Source organism: Adiantum capillus-veneris, chromosome 29 (assembly GCF_014529385.1).
Source record: "Adiantum capillus-veneris isolate H3 chromosome 29, ASM1452938v2, whole genome shotgun sequence".
Taxonomy (NCBI): Eukaryota; Viridiplantae; Streptophyta; class Polypodiopsida; order Polypodiales; family Pteridaceae; genus Adiantum; species Adiantum capillus-veneris.
The window spans coordinates 80,769,898-80,787,328 of record NC_140959.1 but is presented as its reverse complement, the minus strand read 5'-3'; the positions used below and the strand labels follow the sequence as shown (position 1 = coordinate 80,787,328).

General features: G+C 43.8%; 1 protein-coding gene across 4 annotated transcripts in view; it reads left to right on the top strand.

Moving 5' to 3' along the window:
• The window catches only part of LOC147419468 (uncharacterized), a 149,309-nt gene that overhangs the window by 69,843 nt on the left and 62,035 nt on the right, over positions 1-17,431 (top strand). For 2 of the 4 annotated variants that reach the window (XM_086505586.1, XM_086505588.1), the window contains exons 2-5: positions 2,396-2,468; positions 2,654-2,712; positions 3,294-3,353; positions 3,438-3,501. In XM_086505586.1, coding sequence (XP_086361712.1) covers positions 3,483-3,501 — 19 coding nt within the window. In that variant the 5' untranslated portion in view covers positions 2,396-2,468; positions 2,654-2,712; positions 3,294-3,353; positions 3,438-3,482. Of the gene's footprint in view, positions 1-2,388; positions 2,469-2,653; positions 2,713-3,293; positions 3,354-3,437; positions 3,502-17,431 lie in introns of all 4 variants that reach the window. The other 2 variants (XM_086505589.1, XM_086505587.1) reach the window with 2 other exon arrangements.

The following is a 17,431-nucleotide window of genomic DNA, read 5'->3' as shown; positions in this document are numbered from 1 at the left end:
TGTGAGAACTACTCACAAAGCGCTTGTTTAGGCAACAACTTCAGCAAACCCGGTTTCCAAGATATCGGCAAATTCTGTTTAGCCCACATAGCGTTAGTCATGTAAAGGATATTTCAGAGGCTCCCGAAAGGAGACAAAAAATTCCACAGTGAAAAGCATCTTGAGGCGAGATAATCGAATGCACTGGAGATAACAAAAGTTGGCGTGCATGAAGAACTTTAGCAGACGGTGGAGAAGGAGCGGCAAAGACATTCCCAAAATGAGAAACCACGGCATCCACAAGCTCACATTTTGAGGCTGTCCAAACGCCCGATCGGAGCATAACCCTCTTAATGGTTTGAGAAGCCCTTGAATGGTGCAAGTGCTTAAAAAATTGTTTTGAGGCACATCCCTTATCCACAAACGCTCAATGGAGAGCACGAGTTTGCCATTTGTCTAATTTTAGACACACCCGTGCCTGACAAAGGCTGTCGATTTAGTTTCAGACAATAAACGTGTGTCAGCTAAGAGTTGGAGCTGTCGATACACATGCTTGGCATCTTCAACATCACCACGTAATTGAAACATGTAATGCTTGCCATAATCCTTAATTACACTTTGCACACGTGCAACATAGCGAAACCAAGCAATATCAGGATCAATAACATCATAAATCATCTCGTAGAATGCTTCAAGTGAAAGATAAGCATTACTGATGTGCAGTAGACGTTTCCTAGAAAGAGGCTGATCATAATGGAGTCGCCCAAAGGGCAACAACATCACAACGGGAACATGATCAGATGTCAATAAGGTGTGGTCTATGCTCGTTTTTCATAGAAACTCATCAAAATGTTGCATGTTAAGGACATACCACCGATCTAATCTTGCACGATATGCAGAATGAGCATTATGCTAAACGTGTACCCGAAAACATTGGGATGCAAAAGGGTCCACATATCCAACATCTGTGTGCATGCAATGAGATTTGTCCAGGCCTGCACTTCCATACTCAACATGTGCGAATGTCCTGTGGTGTTATCAGATAGAGCGGGTGCATTGTTAAAATCACCACAAAGCAGCGCATTGGAAAGTCATGGATAAGAAGACATCTCATGCCATAAAACAGCCCCGTTTCCCCGAGGCCGTTTGCGCATAAATGCCACCAAATTCAGAAGTCTTGCGATTGATTGTACATTGAACCACCATCCAATGGCCCGTTGGATCATTGTACGCTAGAATTGGCTGCAACTCATGCCTAACCATAATCAAAACACCTGAAAATCCCGATAAACCAGCATGTGCTACACACACACACAAAAAGAAAAAAAGAAAAAAAGAGTACATCTTTGTATTAGCATGGCAGCCAGTCTCTCTTGTGCAGTGGATCATTCGCGCTACAGTCATAGCTCTTATGACTCATGGCCATGTTAGTTTCTTCCTTTTTTTTTGCGTGCCCTTGTGGCGCAATGCCCCTAGTCGAATGTAATCAGTTGATGTATTTGATTGGGAATCTCTCTTGCCAGTGGAGTGTATTTTAGGGGGGTTGTGGAGAGGTTTTGGGTGCACTTTTCTATATTTAGTAGATAATAATTGTGTTTGTATGTAGGATTGCTCTATTCTTGGGTAGCTTGCTTGTTCAGATGGCTGTTCTGAGAGAGTCCCCTATAATATTGCATCTACAACATTCCCTTCAGATGCTTACAGGTTCTCAACTAGTTGGAGAGGCCCAAAGGTCAGCTTGTATAGAGAGATAAGATGTGGAAATGTATGTCATAGGATTTCTACTGGCTTCTTGCAGGATCAGGAAGTTATCCATTGTGTGAGAGGGGCCTGGGAGGTACTATGCTTTGGAATGTGATAGTATGGTATCTGTAGCGGTGTCGTTGAGGGCAGGAACTTTAGATGCAAGATATAGTTAACATTCTGGCTGGGTAGATTTGGTTTTAGTCATATTTATGCTGGAGGAAAATGGTGGTTTTACAATCCTCTTTAAGAGCAGGAGAGATGAATAGACGGTATTTTATAACGACCTGGGTGACACGATATTTTCTTCTATGGTTTGAGGAGTGGTCACTTGACATACAAATACCTCCTCATTTTTGCTTCAGTCTAAATGTTCTATTCACTGCCTTATAAATTCTGTTACATATTGACATCATCATGTGACTTCACTTCTCAATCTAATGCGAATAAATATATTTAACTTTCATTAGAATTCTATGAGATGCTGTAGCCTTTTTGTACTGGCTATTATGAGTAGCTGCATTTTATTTTTTTCGGAATAATTGGAGGTCATACAGGGCTTTTTGTACTGGCTATTATGAGTAGCTGTATTTTATGTTTTTTGGAATAGGAGGTCCCTACAGGGCTATGTGTTTGCAAATAGTAGCCTGATGTGCTCTTTGCTAGTGGGCAGGGGCTGAATGTGGAAGTAATACCGTCAACCTTTGATGAAACCCTTGACAAGTCTGTTTTTTCTTCAGCTGGAGGTAAGAAGATAATGAAAAGCACGTGTCTATATGTAGTACATGAGTATATTGAGTGAAATTTTAATACCTCAAATTTACAAGATTTACAGTCAGTGATGGTCATACAATAGTAGTACAAACACAGAAGCTAGAAGTCCTTTTTGTGCTATGTTTTCCATTTTAACATTGCAGCAATCTGACTGCAGAGTATGCGGCAGAAACTGCACTGCACAAAACGATTGAAGTTTCTTGACAAACTTTCCAGGTATCATTTAGCTTGTTCTGTAGGTGTTTGCTTTATTTTTGTCAGGTGCAAGCTTATTAACATTCATGGGCACATTGTACATGTATGCACGTGTAGCACAACTAAATCTTTCATAGATAGGTTTTCTCGAGTACTTCTAGAAAGAAAGTTCGGAATCATTTGAAAAGGAAAGTTTTGATGAAGCCAAAAAAAAAGAAAAGAACACACACCCACCCACACCCGAGGTTAAAGAGTACCTCGAGTCCATTTATAAGGAAAACAAACTAAATGTTTTCTCGAGTACAGAAAAAAAAAAGAACACACACACACACACACACACCCACCTACACCCCAAAGGTTTAAGAGCTCACCTCGAGTCCATTCATAAGGAAAACAAACTAAAGGACTAAATTAGTACCTCTAGCCCATTCTCGAAGGAATTATAGGTTTTGCCACATCTTTTACTCATTGCTCTTCTGAACTGACCTGACATTCTTGATGACTCTTGTTCACTAGTTTAGGATTACTTTTTTCAGCAGTAAAAGAACATACTGATGATGCTGGAGATTGTTTGACAAACTCTACCTTTGTTTTTTGGGTAGGCAGCTGATGGAAGACAGGCAGATCTTGTTATCGGAGCTGACACTGTCGTTGAGCTTGATGTAATCAGAGATCTCCATGTTATACAGTCTGAGCATTTTATCCTCTCTTAATCTATCTGTAGCTATTATAATTTTTTTCTGTAGGGTCTGATTCTTGAAAAGCCAAAAGATGAAGATGATGCAGTTTACATGCTCTCAAGACTAAGTGGTAAGCAAAATCCTGATGGTTTGATTGGAATGTGACTTAGTTAATCATGCCATCCTAGGCCTTGCTTGATTTCTCAAAAAATAAGATGACTTTTATTGTCTGATTGAAATATCCTTTAACCAAGTTGTGCTTGCTCTTACCTGCTTATACCTGATTATGTTTTGGTTTTGGAAATCTTGAAGCTTATGGTTCTCACTAGGCATAAGTGGGGATTTAGCATTGACTGCAAGCCAACTTGACAATGTATGCCTTTGTACGTGCAACCATTTAGGCAAACAATTAGATGATGTATCTACATTTGGTGGACAAGCTTGATGCAAGGTTGCATTCCATACTTGTATTTCTCAAGCTATCCATACCATCTGTAAACTGCTGTAAGCATACTTAATACATACTCATGGAATCACTCTTCTCAACAACAATGGATCAAAAACATAGTTGTTCGCAAAATGTGCTGCCCCTTAAATATGGTGAAGTATCTTTCTTTTGTCTATCCTAGAAACCTAGATCTATACTCCGATCTAGTTATGTAGCTCTTTTTGTCCTCGATGTCAAGGCATCATGTTCACCTTCGGGATGCTTTTCCTCCTGCTTACAGGCTTTCTTGTCTCACGTGCACTGGCCCTTGGTTGTGTTTTGGTCACCTGTACATTTGCAGAAATTCCAAGCACACTTGGGTTTGCACTTACACTTCACCCATTTCATGCCTCTTTTTGACATTTTCCATTTTTAGGATGAGGGTTTTATTGTTGATCGTGGTATTTGACAGAGATATTTGCCTGACCTGACCTTGGCTTATATATATGTGGCCTAGGGGCCTCTCCTCAGAGTTTGCCATCTGGAGTTATTGGGCTTGCCACCCTCTCTCTCTCTCTCTCTCTCTCTCTCTCTCTCTCTCTCACACACACACACACACACACACACACACACACACACACACACACACACACACTCACACACTTTTTTTGTAAATCTATTTGATTAATTTACTACTGGGAAACCTCAAAGCGAGGAAAACCCACCAAAAGGGTAATGTACAAGGGGAAGAACACATAACTACTCAGTTGTACAGAGTAGCTAGAAACATTCATAGGAAAGCCGATGTATCTTTGCGGTGATATCACCAACTTCCAAAGCAAATCGTAACGATTACCGAAGGGAAAGCTTGAAGAGTGGGAACGGGTCTGCATGAGTACGAGGAAAAGTGTAAGCATTACGCTGATGCCACAGGGTCCAATAAGCCCAGTATCTGACCCACATAAAGAAGACCGCAAAACGCTGTAACGTCGGTGAGAAAATGCCAAATGTCCAGAACCTTTGGTGAAAAAAACCCCAGGAAAGTAGAGCCGCATACAGGCCGATGCAGCAATTCCACAACAAGTGGCAAATATCCCCTTCTGCAGTGGAGCAACGGACGCAAGAGGAGGGACGAATATGATGCGCCCTAAGAAAAGTGCCAACAGAAAGCACTCCAAGCAAACAATGCCAAAGAAACAGTTGCTCCTTCAAAGGCAAATGGCTTTTCTACAAGGCAGAGAGAAGCCTCCTCCACCAGAGATCAGATTTGTGCATGTGCCAAAGGGCATTGAAATGATCACCAAGCCATGATTGTGGTAGAAGAAGAGCATGAATTCGACCCGCAAAAATATCTCTAAAAGGCGTTTGAAGATCCCAATCAGACATGCGATCACCATTAGGTGAAGGTGAAACTGGCAAAAAGTCAAGCAACATACTTTGAAGTTCTCTCCAAAACTGACGGTAATGCATGCCCAATCTAAAACGGCGAGCGGCGAAGGGAAACTCAAAAGTATATCCAGCCTCATCGACTACATCCTCAACCACACGAATGCCACGGCCAGAGAGAAAGTAAGCCTGGCGAGGGGAGCGGTCGACCAAAGTAAGAGAAAATACTCGGCTCCAATGGAGACTCTCCAAACGAATTGAATCACCTTCCTGCCGAGGATTCCATGAAAGATGAATCGTAACCTCTTTCCAGGCAGACACTAAAGTGGAAGCAAGAGGACATCCAGGAATGCACCCTTCCATCTTGCCGAAAACCACCTCCCAGATAGATGGTTGCCAATGGCCAGAAGAGGAAGTAACAACATGCTGACCAAAGTATGCAAACATAAGAGTCCAAGGCTGAATTTTTTGCTCAAGTGTAGGCAACAACATAGCTTTCCGAGCAAGAACATGCCTGCGCAAATCCAAGATGTTAAGGCCACCCAGGCGTTTAGGAGTGCAAAGCTTCTCCATTGACATCAAGCGCAAGCCTTTTTTCTGAGCATGGGTCCACCACAAATGGGACATAATGTCCGACATAAGAGAATCAAGACAACGACGAGGCCAATGCATCAAGCGCAAAAAGAACTGAACATATGCCAACAGGATACTCTGAACAATTTGCAGACGAACATGTAATGGCCAAGTGGATAACTTCCAGTAGTGCAATTTGACATTCAAACGTTGCATAACCCAATCCACTTTCTGAGAATGAGTGACATTCCATCTAATTGGATAACCCAAGTGCCTAGTAATCACGTTTGGAGAAACAATCTCACCTGGCCACAATAGACTGTGCCAATCACAAGAACGAAGAGGCAGAAGCTTCTATTTACAAAAGTCGACTTTAAGCCCAGCCACAATGCCAAAAAGTTCCAAGGCTTCTATAATCACTTCGACATCAGCCTTTTGATTACGAGGCATAAACAACGAATCATCTGCGTAAGCCTGGCCAACAAAGGTACGACCCGAAGGTAACCGCAAACCATGAAGATGCTCAACAGAGGTCAAATGATCAAGATAAATCAACAACGGGTGAGTGGCTATAGCATACAACAGAGCACTAAGGGAGCAACCCTACCTGACCGAACAACCAAGAGGCCAAGATTTTGTTAATTTGCCTTCCAAGATCCCCGAAGACGTTCAACTACATTGGCGAATTTAGGACCAAACCCTAGGCACCTCATCGTGGCAGCAATGAAATCCCAATGTACAGTGTGCTAGTTGTGCAAGCTCTCTCTCACACACACACACACACACACACACACACACTTACTTTTTTTGTAAATCGATTGATTAATTTACTAGTGGGAAACCTCAAAGCGAGGAAAACCCACTGAAAAGATCATATACAAGGAGAAGAGCACATAACTCCTCATCTGTAGAGCGTAGCTAAAAGCATTCATATGAAAGCTGATGCATCTCTAAGGTGATATCACCAACTTCCAAAGCAAACCGTAACGATTGCCTAAGAGAAAGCCTGAAGAGAGGGAATGGATCCGCATGAGTACGATGAAACATGTAAGCATTACGCTGACTCCACACGGTTTAGAAAGCCCAGTATCTAACCCACATGAAGAAGACCGCAAAATGCTGTAACGTCGGTGAGAAAATGCCAAATGCCTAGAACCTTTTGTGAAAGACAACCCCAGGAAAACAGAGCTGCAAACACGCCGATACATGGCGAAGGAAGTCTCTAGTAACGCAGCAAGCCCACAACAAGTGACAAATATCCTCTTCTGTAGTCGAGCAACGAACGCAAGAAGGACGGATATGACGCGCCCGAAGAAAAGTGCCAAGAGGAAGCACTCCAAGCAAACAGCGCCAAAGAAACAGACGCTCCTTCAAAGGCAAATGGCTTTTCCACAAGGCAGAGAGGAGCCGCCTCCACCAGAGGTCAGATTTGTGCATGCGCCAAATGGCATTACAATGACCATCAAGCCATGGTCGTGGTAGAAGAATAGCATAAATTCGACCTGCAGAAATAGCTCGAAAAGGCGTTTCCCGAAAGCATAGTTACCCGGAACGCGGAACGGGAACGGCAACGGGATCCCCGCGGAACGGGGGAACGGCTAGGGGTCCGGAACGGGAACGTCGCGGAACGGGAGGTATATAAAACACCCAAATAGTGCAATTTTTAGCTCCTTGTGTTTAAATACAAGGATTATTAGAGTGCTTTGACTCTAATACTCACAAAAAACTCGTTTTGAAGACCATTCAACCTTGCTATGACTAGATGATGAGAGAGAGAGAGAGAGAGAGAGAGAGAGAGAGAGAGAGTGAGATGGAGAGGGAGAGATTTGAGAGAGTGGGAGGGAGAGGAAGAGAGCTTGAAGGCTTGAAGCCTTGAGCCTTGAGAGAGTGAGTCTTGAGAGGGAGAGATCTTGAGAGTGAGAGGGAGAGAGCTTGAGCCTTGAGGATTAGCTTGTGAAGAGAAAGGGGGAGGGGGGTGCATTTTATGAGTCCTTGAGGCCTTGCACACTTTCAAAAGAAGCCTAAACATTTACTTCAATTTTTTCAATTTTTGCCAAATTTGTTTGTAGCCGTTGGCCGTTCCAGGGGCATTCCGGAACGGTTCGGGGGCATTTCGGAACGTTCCGGAACGGCCGTTCCAGTTTGCATTGGCCACCCGGAACGTCAGACATTCCGGGACGTTTCGGAACGTTCGGGAAGGGAACTGACCCCCGGAACGCCGGAACGGGGGCTAGGGGGCGTTCCCCGATAACTATGCCCGAAAGGCCCAATCAAGCATGCGATCACCATCAGGCAAAGGTGAAACAGGCAAAAAGTTGAGTAACATGCTTTGAAGCTCTCTCCAAAACTGACGGTAATGCATGCCCAACCCAAAACGACGAGCAACCATCCAATTGGATAACCCAAATGCCTAGTGATCACATTTGAAGACACAATCTCACCTGGCCACAACATACTATGCCAATCACAAGAACGGAGAGGGAGAAGCTTCGATTTACAAAAGTTGACTTTAAGCCCAGCCGCAATGCCAAACAGTTCCAAGGCTTCCATAATCACCTTGACATCCTCCTGCTGATTACGAGGCATAAACAACGAATCATCAGCGTAAGCCTGCCCAACGAATGTACGACCCGAAGGTAACCGCAGACCATGCAGACTCTGAACAGAGGTCAAATGATCAAGATAAGTCAACAACGGATGAATAGCAACAGCATACAACAGAGCACTAAGGGGGCAGCCTTGCCTGACCGAACAACCAAGAGGCCAAGATTGAGTTAATTCACCTTCTAATATCCCTGAAGACATGCTACATGCATACAAAAAATAAACCACATTGGTGAATTTAGGACCAAACCCTAAAGACGTCATGGTAGCGGCAATGAAGTTCCACTGTATAGTGTCAAAGGCCTTTTTAATGTCAACTTGCATAACCAACACATCTTGTTGAGTATACTTAGCATACTCCATGCCAATCAAAACATTAGCCAGATTATCCATAGTCTGGCGACGTGGAATGAAACCATATTGAGCCTGATGGAGTCTTGCAAAAAGATGGTCCTTAATGCGGTGCACCAGCATCTTAGCCAATATCTTATAAACCACCGGCATCAAAGTAATCGGACGCCAATGAGAGAATCGCTCAGAAAACGCTTGCTTAGGTAGCAATTTAAGTAAACCTTCTTTCCAAGATATCGGCAAATCTTGTTTCTCCCATGCCGCATTAATCATGTAAAGCAGTGGATGCTCAAGATCCTCCCAGAAGGAGAGGAAAAATTCCACAGTAAGCCCATCCCAGTCGGGAGACCGCCAGCGACCCAAAGCAAGCAACGCACTATGCAATTCTGAAGCAGTGAAGGGGTCCTCAAGACCACATGCATCTTGCAGGGATATAATTGGAGTAACAAAGGAAAGCATCAATTGACGCGCATGGCGAGCAGCCAAAGATGTCTGAGAAGGAGCAGCAAACATCTGTCGATAATGCAAAACCATGTCATCTGCAAGTTCCTGCTTTGAAGAAGTCCAAACACTCGAGGAAAGCATAACGCGCTTGATTGCACATGAGATTCTTGAATGATGTAAATGCTTAAAAAATTGCTTTGAAGCACAGCCTTTGTCCATGAAAGCCTGCTGGCAAGCACGTGTCTGCCATTTAGCAAGCTTTCGCTTGTCATTACGCTGAATACACACACAGGCTTCACATAGCTCCGACATCTCAGAATTAGACAGAGGCTGCAAATCAGCCAACTCTTGCAGTCGTTGACAAGCATGCTTCGCATCTTTGACTTCCCCTCGAGTGCACTGCATGTAATGCTTGCCATATTCACAAATAACACTTTGCGCCCTCATAACAAAGCGATACCAAGCGGCATCAAGATCAAGATGCATATGAACCAATAGAGGGGGAATAACCTTAGAGATCATTTCCCGAAAAACCTCATGTGTGAGATAAACATTATTGACAAGTAGCAGACGTTTCCTGGGAAGAGCCCGATCACAAGGACTCTGCCCAAAACTCACATTCAACAAAACAGGGTAATGATCCGATAACTGCAAGGTGTAATCGATGTTGACCTCACATACAAATTCCTCATATTGTTGCAAATTAAGCAAATACCATCTGTCCAACCGCACTCGATAAGAAGAATGGGCAACATGTTGAAAAGTAAAACCAGATGCATTTGGATGCAAATGCCGCCATATATCAGTCATTTGAGTAACAGCAAAGAGATTATCCCATTCTTGCCTTTCCGCAAACAACATATGTGAATTGCCAGTGGTACTATCATCCATCTCAGGGGTATTATTAAAATCACCGCAAAGGAATGCACTTGAGGTCCATGAGCGAGAAGAGATGTCTCGCCATAGAGCAGCCCTTTGTCCAGATGATGTATACGCATAAACACCTCCAAATTCATACACCTGACCGTTCAGCAAGCATTGAATCACCATCCAACGGCCGTTCGGATCATTATACAAGAGAATTGGTTGAAGCTCATGCCGAACCAACATCAATAAACGTGAGTAATCATGCAAACCAACATATACAATCCAGTAACCTGCGAAATAAGAACACTGACCAACAAAGTCATGCTGGTTGTGTTCTTGCAAAACCACGATATCTGCCTTACATGTATGTACATAGTGCCAGGTCAGTCGCCATTTGTCCAGGTTACATAACCCACGCACATTATATGAAATGCATTTAATGCGACTATGCATTAAAACCATATTTACAACGGCACGAAACGGAAGGATCAAGTCGAGATGCCCATATGGACATCTCCATCCACCACATCCATGTCACAACCCATCTGCTGAGTCAAAGCAGGAAACTTGTCCATAGAGATTGCCTGAGAAGTGGAAGCCTCGCCCAAAAGTACATCCTTATAAGAGTGCATCGCTTTTTCCCAAGCGTCAATCAATGTGCGATTGTCATTGCAGGGAAGCTGCTTAAATGATACATTCTTATTGGCGTTAACCAGAGGAACATAATTACGGGATGAAGGTGGAGTACGAATTTTTACTGTCTTTTTAGGTATCGCCCACGAGCCAACATCAGTCGATGCAACATTTTTTCCTTTCCCTACATTTACATTCCCAACATCTGCAGACGGCGGATTTTTGTTTTTCCCTTTATCTGCATTAGAAGCCACCTTCATTGCAGGGATTCCATTCGATTTAGCTTCACCAACAAATTTGCCTATAGGGGCAGGGGCAGAGGAAGGAACAGCCCAAAGAGGGGGCTGCAAAACTGGTTTAGGACATTCAGATTGCATGTGACCGAATTTACCGCATCGAAAACAGGAGTTAGCAAATTTGCCCCATTTAAGTTTAAAAGGGCGCTTGCCCACCCAAGGATCCCCTGAATCCACCATAATTCCATCCGGGGTTTGCTTATCTGTATCCCACAAAATGCAAAACCTGTTAGTGTTCGCGTCCAATTTCGGCGGGCAAATGACCTTGCCAAGTTGAGCAGCCAACAAAAGAAGAAAATGCCTCCACGTGTGGGGAAAATCAACAACTTCCACCCACACAGGACATTTGTGACGAATAAGACTTTGATAGTCCTTCATAAGTGCCCAAGGCAGAACATGAGTCATCTGTGTGCCAAAAAAGAGAGAAGACATCTCCAGCAAGAGGTTTCTAGCCTCAATATCTGCCAATAATACCTCATAGAAACCCCGAGCACCAAAATAAACGCCTCGGACAACCTGACGTTTGAGTAGGAAATCAACCCACAGTCCGACATCCTGCGCAACAAGCATTTTACCAGGGAAAAACAAAATGACCGCATTCATGGCATATTGCGCTACCGGATCCAGCAAGTCCTGTACTAGAATTTGCACCTCAAGGGCAGATGCCTGACCATTTCAGGCTTTTCAAGCCTCTTCGAAGTCTTCATACAGACAAGTTTTGATTTCAGAAGCACCCTCCGAAACACTCTCCATGCCTCTACGACGCTTGAAGACACACGGAAACTCTGACTGCATCAAGCGGACCACAACCGAGAACTAAAGCAAATACAAGTTTTCCCATTTTTTTTTTGGGTAATTTGACACTTTATCTATTTACAAAGACCGCAGAGATATGTACATCTCCCACAGAACTCATACATCTGCTAAAAACTGCTAAAACTTTGCCCGTAATACTGTAAATGAAACTTTGCCTGTAATACTGTAATTTGTGCATACTTGTAGACTGCCTAACACTGATACTGCAGCAGTTTGACTAAATTCTGACAGCAACAAGCAAGGCCAAATTTGCAGAACGCAATTTGATAGCAGGCTTTCTTCACTTACTATTTCCGTGCAGTATCTAGAAGGATGCATAGAACCTGTTCACTGCCAGGGTTGCAATGGTGCAGCCTTGTTACTTGCGTTGCCGCTGACTGCAACACGCACACTCACGCACTGTCAGACCCACACACACGCGAACACACAAAGGCCCTCACAGGCTGGGCAGAGTGGCGCGCGAGTAGGCTTTCGCGAAGGGCACACACACACGCACACACACTCACAGACACCTGCTGACGCAGGTGCAGTGGGCTGGAGCAACGCGCAGACAGACTCGCGACAGAGTGCAGAGATTACACACACACACAGACACACACACACACACGCACGCACACACTCGGTATTATAGCTGTCACGGGGACGTTGGAGAGGGGGAATAGGGAACACACCAAGCACACCAAATATCTGCCTCTCTATAGCCCAGGGATTCCACAACACCCCTAACCTCTCAAATAACACCTTCAAATTGGCTAATTTGCACTAACAACTCCACTTTAGCACATAGAACACCTATCTCATACCTTGCAAAAAACACCTTGCAGCACAAATGCACCCACCCTACTCAACTCACCCTTTCCGACTCACAAAACACCCGGATTCTACCCTCTTGGTAACACCCTTCAAGATGCAGGCAAACCCTCTGCAAGCACCGGCCAATACACAAAGAGCGAGAGAAAAGAGGGGAATGGGGAGAAGCAACACAAGAAATAGGGGCAAATATGTGGTATTATTGCATAGGGGAATAGTACAATCAAGTATGCAGCTTCAATGGCAAGCTTTGCACTACACAGGCTTGCAACTTTCAATCACACTCTCAGGCAAAAAAGCCCTCAAATTTTCACGTTTACATTCTTTTATAGGGGTGTCTCTAGGAGGTCTAAAAAAGAAATGATGGGTGAGCTTCTTCTCTCGTGGCCTTCACTTAGAGCTCTTTTTGGAATTTGTTTTGAATTGCTTGTACCTGGCATAGTTCATTTTTGGAAGCAATTGCATGGTGTACACATCTTGACTCCTTGTCCACTCAATTTGGCCGGCCGACTTGCTCCTCTTGGGGCTTTTGAATTCTCTCTCTTGCTTTGGCTTTGCTTGATCTCCCTAGCTAGAGCTTTGGACGTTCTCTGCCTCGCCTTCCCTTCACTGCGGGATCAAGTTCTTCCATGAGGGGGGGGGGACGCAATAGCGAGGTCGCTATTGCCCTCCCTCTTTCCTTCAAAAATTTGGGGACCTAAGGGCCGCGGACTCACCGCTAGTCGGGCGCCACGTTGTGACGTGTTTTTACGGAATGATGCAAGCCACCCCAAAGACTTTGGAAAGGGTTTTTTAATGCTTTTGGGTCCCTTATATGTAAATAAAGCATGCTTGTACAAAGTGTACAAAGGCGGTGTGTGGCAGCTGTCTCTACGCATGCGGGCCAGTTGTGCGGGGTGCATAGTTTTGCTGTTTTTGTACATAGACGTGTTGAGACTTGAAAGAGTCACTTAGTACTTGAAAAATATGAACAAAACTGAGTTTTTATCAGCTTGAGGTCGTGAGTGAGTGGGGGATTTGACAGAGGAAGATCTAGCAGCAAGAAGCCCTGATTGCCGCGAGGGATAGAGGCGTTTGGGAGTAGAGCAGCCTGTCTTGCTAGTCGAGGGCCCGATGTGGTGAGTTGAGAGTGTGTCTCTCCTCAATGGGCTGATGAAAGTGGGTGCTTAGCTCTGCATATTGACCTCTCTTCATCTTGTTTTGAGGTATGGTGGCTATGGTGTGTGCAGCTCCTTGTGGTGTAGCTAGTCGAGGGTAAACTATGTGTTGCAATGCCTTGCTTGTACATATATCAAAGGGCAAGGTTTCCCCCAAGTTTTCCATCACCTTTTTTGATTTTTTTTGCTGAACTTTGTGGATTTTCAAATTAAGCTTGATTTGAGAGGGTTTTGGTCAAGCTATGTGCATATATGGGAGCGCCTATGGAAGCCCTACTAGCACATGGAAGGGCGTTTGAAAAGAAGTGAAGCTCTTTGAGTTATGGTCAAAAGTGCAGAGATTTCCATGGTTTTTTTCTCACTTTTTTTCTTGATTTTATTGCTTCCTTGGTGTCTTTGAGTGCAATGGAGTGTAGTGGGAGTTGTAGCGGTGTAGAGGGAAGCTAGTCGGAGCTAGTCGAGGCTAGTCGAAGTTGAGTGTGTGTGAAATTGAGAAAATTAGTGAGAGAAGATCAGCCCATATTATCTCGAGAGAGCTATACTCTTCATCCTCTTTTCTTGGTGTTGGTTTGAGGTGTTGTAGAGGCCAGCCCCCCAATCCTTCACATAAACTGGTGCCCCCACGGAGGAGAAGAGAATCCTTCTAACAGGGTTTTGATCTACAGATTGGCATCCATTTGAAGATCAACTCAAGGCCTATGGCGGGAGATGGGTATGAAGTCTTCAAGGGTGGGAAAGGAGAAGATGTGGACAAGTTCATCCGAAGGATCGAATTGATTGCATTGAAGAGCAATAGGGGCGATGGTGCATTCAAGGTACGTTTGGTGAGTTGGCTACTTGAAGGTGAAGCACGTGAATGGTATGAAGATAGGCTTTAAGGCGGTGTAAAGGGAGATTGGAATCTTCTTTCTCATTCCTTGAGAGAAGAGTTTGAGAAGGAGGATGATCCTGAGTATTTGTGGAGAGAGCTAAGCAAGCTGCAACAAGGAGAACATGAAGACATCAATGTGCACATAAATAGGTTTGAAGCTTGTTGGAGAAAGATCATAAAGGGACTTGAAGAGAATCAAATGCCCCCTGATTTCTTGAAGAAAGATAGGTTTGTGGTTGTCTTACATCAAAGCATTAGAGACAAGGTGGAGCTCAAGGACCCAGGGACCTACAATGAAGCAGTAAAGGTTGCTAGAGAGCAATGGAGAAAGAAGGTGAGAAGGCATGAAATGGCAAATAGGGAAAGAGAAGCAAATGTACATCAAAGGGATGGTTATGTATCAACAAATAATGTGGTCGAGCCTTTGCCTTTGGATATGCATGTTGAAAGGGAAATCCATGTAGAAGCTCCAAGAGTGGACAATAGAGGACAGGAATCCTTTCACCAAGACATTCAAAGATTGACAGAGCAAATAGGAAACCTCAACCTTGCTATGCAAGCTATCCAACAACAAGTAAGAAGACCTCAAGGAGAACGGCCTCAAAGGAATAGAGGTGATAATGTGATGTGTTACAATTGTGGGGAGAGAGGGCATATATCGCCCAATTGCAATCAACCAAGGAGAGAGCCAGGAGGTATATATCCTATCATACAAAGACAAATAGGTAATGAAGGCAATGTAAATGGAAATGTGCAACCTCTCCAAGGTCAAGGACTTGCACAACAACAGGGACAAAATCAAGCTCAAGCACCTCCGTAATTTAACGTAGGAATTTTGGAGGCAGTTGAGGAGGGAGATGAAGATGATGAGGTTGATGTCTTTGCAAATAAGAGAACAAGGGCACAAAAATCAGGGAGTGAAGGCCTTTTCAAAGAGGAAAGAGCAAGGACAAAGCCAAGGAGAGATGTAGATAAAGGCAAGGCACCTATGGAAGAGGCTGAAAGTAGTAAGCAGGCAAAGGTAAGGGCAAGAAGAAGGAAGATAGGCATGGATGATTTTCAGCTTGGGAAGGGTCAATCAGCATACAATCTCTTAGAAGACTTGAAGAACAAGAGGGCCGACATATCATATGGGCAACTCTTGCATTTGAGCTCAAGTATGAGAAGGCACTGGCATAAACTAGCTAGTGTTAGAAGGGTGAAGGTAAAGACACGCGATGCACATGTAGTGCAGCTTCATAAAGTTACTGATGTTTTGCCTGTGGTTGATGCTTGGATACATGGAAGGAGGGTGAATAAGGCGTACATGGATGGTGGAGCCCAAGTGTGTGTTATGACAGAGGAAACAATGCAACAATTGGGATTTCAGCTCACAGGCAAATCCTTGTTCAGTGTGAAGATGGCAAATAGTAGTAGAGTGAAATGCTTGGGAGTTATTCATGACTTGGAGCTTAATGTTTTGGGTCAAAGGGCTGTCATGGACATTCATGTGATGCCTGCAAAGCTTGGGGCATATCCAGTTATATTGGGTAGGCCTTGGTTGATTGCTATGAGGTCACGGCAGGACTGGTACAGGGGATGTATTGACCTCTTTGTGGACAGGCCTAAAGAGAAGAGGATTAGATATGATATGAAAACATGTAAGGTGCTGGAAATTGATGATGAACCAGCTATGCATCAAGATTTATCGCCATCCACTTATGACATGTGTGACAGTTCTTCTAGTGCATCCTCTACATGTACTGACGATGAGGTTTATGATCAAAGTTTTCTTGATCTTGATGTAGATCTTTGTGGGATACATGTATATGATGAAAATTGTGATAAAGGGGATGCTATGAGATCAGAAAATGACCATGGGACTGATCATGAGCCGAATGTACCAAAAGCTGAATTAATGGATATGCTTGTAGGTGACCTGACTAGTCGTGAGAGAGAAGCATATGACGCATTGTGTGATAAGTATCCCAAGTTGTTTGCCAAAGATTATGCTCAAATGAGGGGAACAAAGAGTGTTGTTATCGAAATAAAGCTTAAAGAAGGTGCAAAGCCTGTTGCTCAAAAGCTAAGGAGATTGGGCACCATTCAACGAAAGGTGTTGGAGATAGAGGTGAGTAAGCTTTTGCAAGGTGGTTTTATCTACCTTGTGGATGATGCAGAATGGGTTTCCCCTGTGGTTATAGTCCCAAAAAAGGGACATAAATGGAGAATATGTGTGGACTATAAGCCATTGAATGCGGCAACAAAGCGGCATCACTATCCCCTTCCCTTTCAGGATGAGATTTTGGACACTGTTGCAGGTCATGAGAGATATTCGGTATGTGATGGGTTCAGTGGGTATTTTCAAATTGGGATTGCATATGAAGATCAAAAGAAGACCAGCTTTTTGACCCCATGGGGAGTGTTTTGCTATAGGGTGATGCCCTTTGGCTTGATGAATTCTTATGCGAGCTTCCAAAGTTGGATGGACAAAGTATTGGGGCCTTACCTTGGAAGCTTTGTAAAAGTCTTTATGGATGATTTTTGTGTTTACAGTGATAGAATGCTTCATGTGAAAAATCTTGATATGGTGTTTAAAAGGATTGATGATGATGGGGGTCAACTCAATCCTTTGAAATGTAAAATTGCAAGAGCTAGAGTGATACTTCTTGGCCATGAGGTAAGTGAGAATGGGATAGCTCCAGATCCTGTAAAAGTGGAATGTTTGCTTATGATGGAGAGTCCTAAAAGTACAAAGGAATTGATGAGTTTTGTACAAAAGCTAAGGTACTTGTCAAGGTCTTTTTGTATGCTTGCTGAATATGTACACCCTTTGCAAGAAGCAA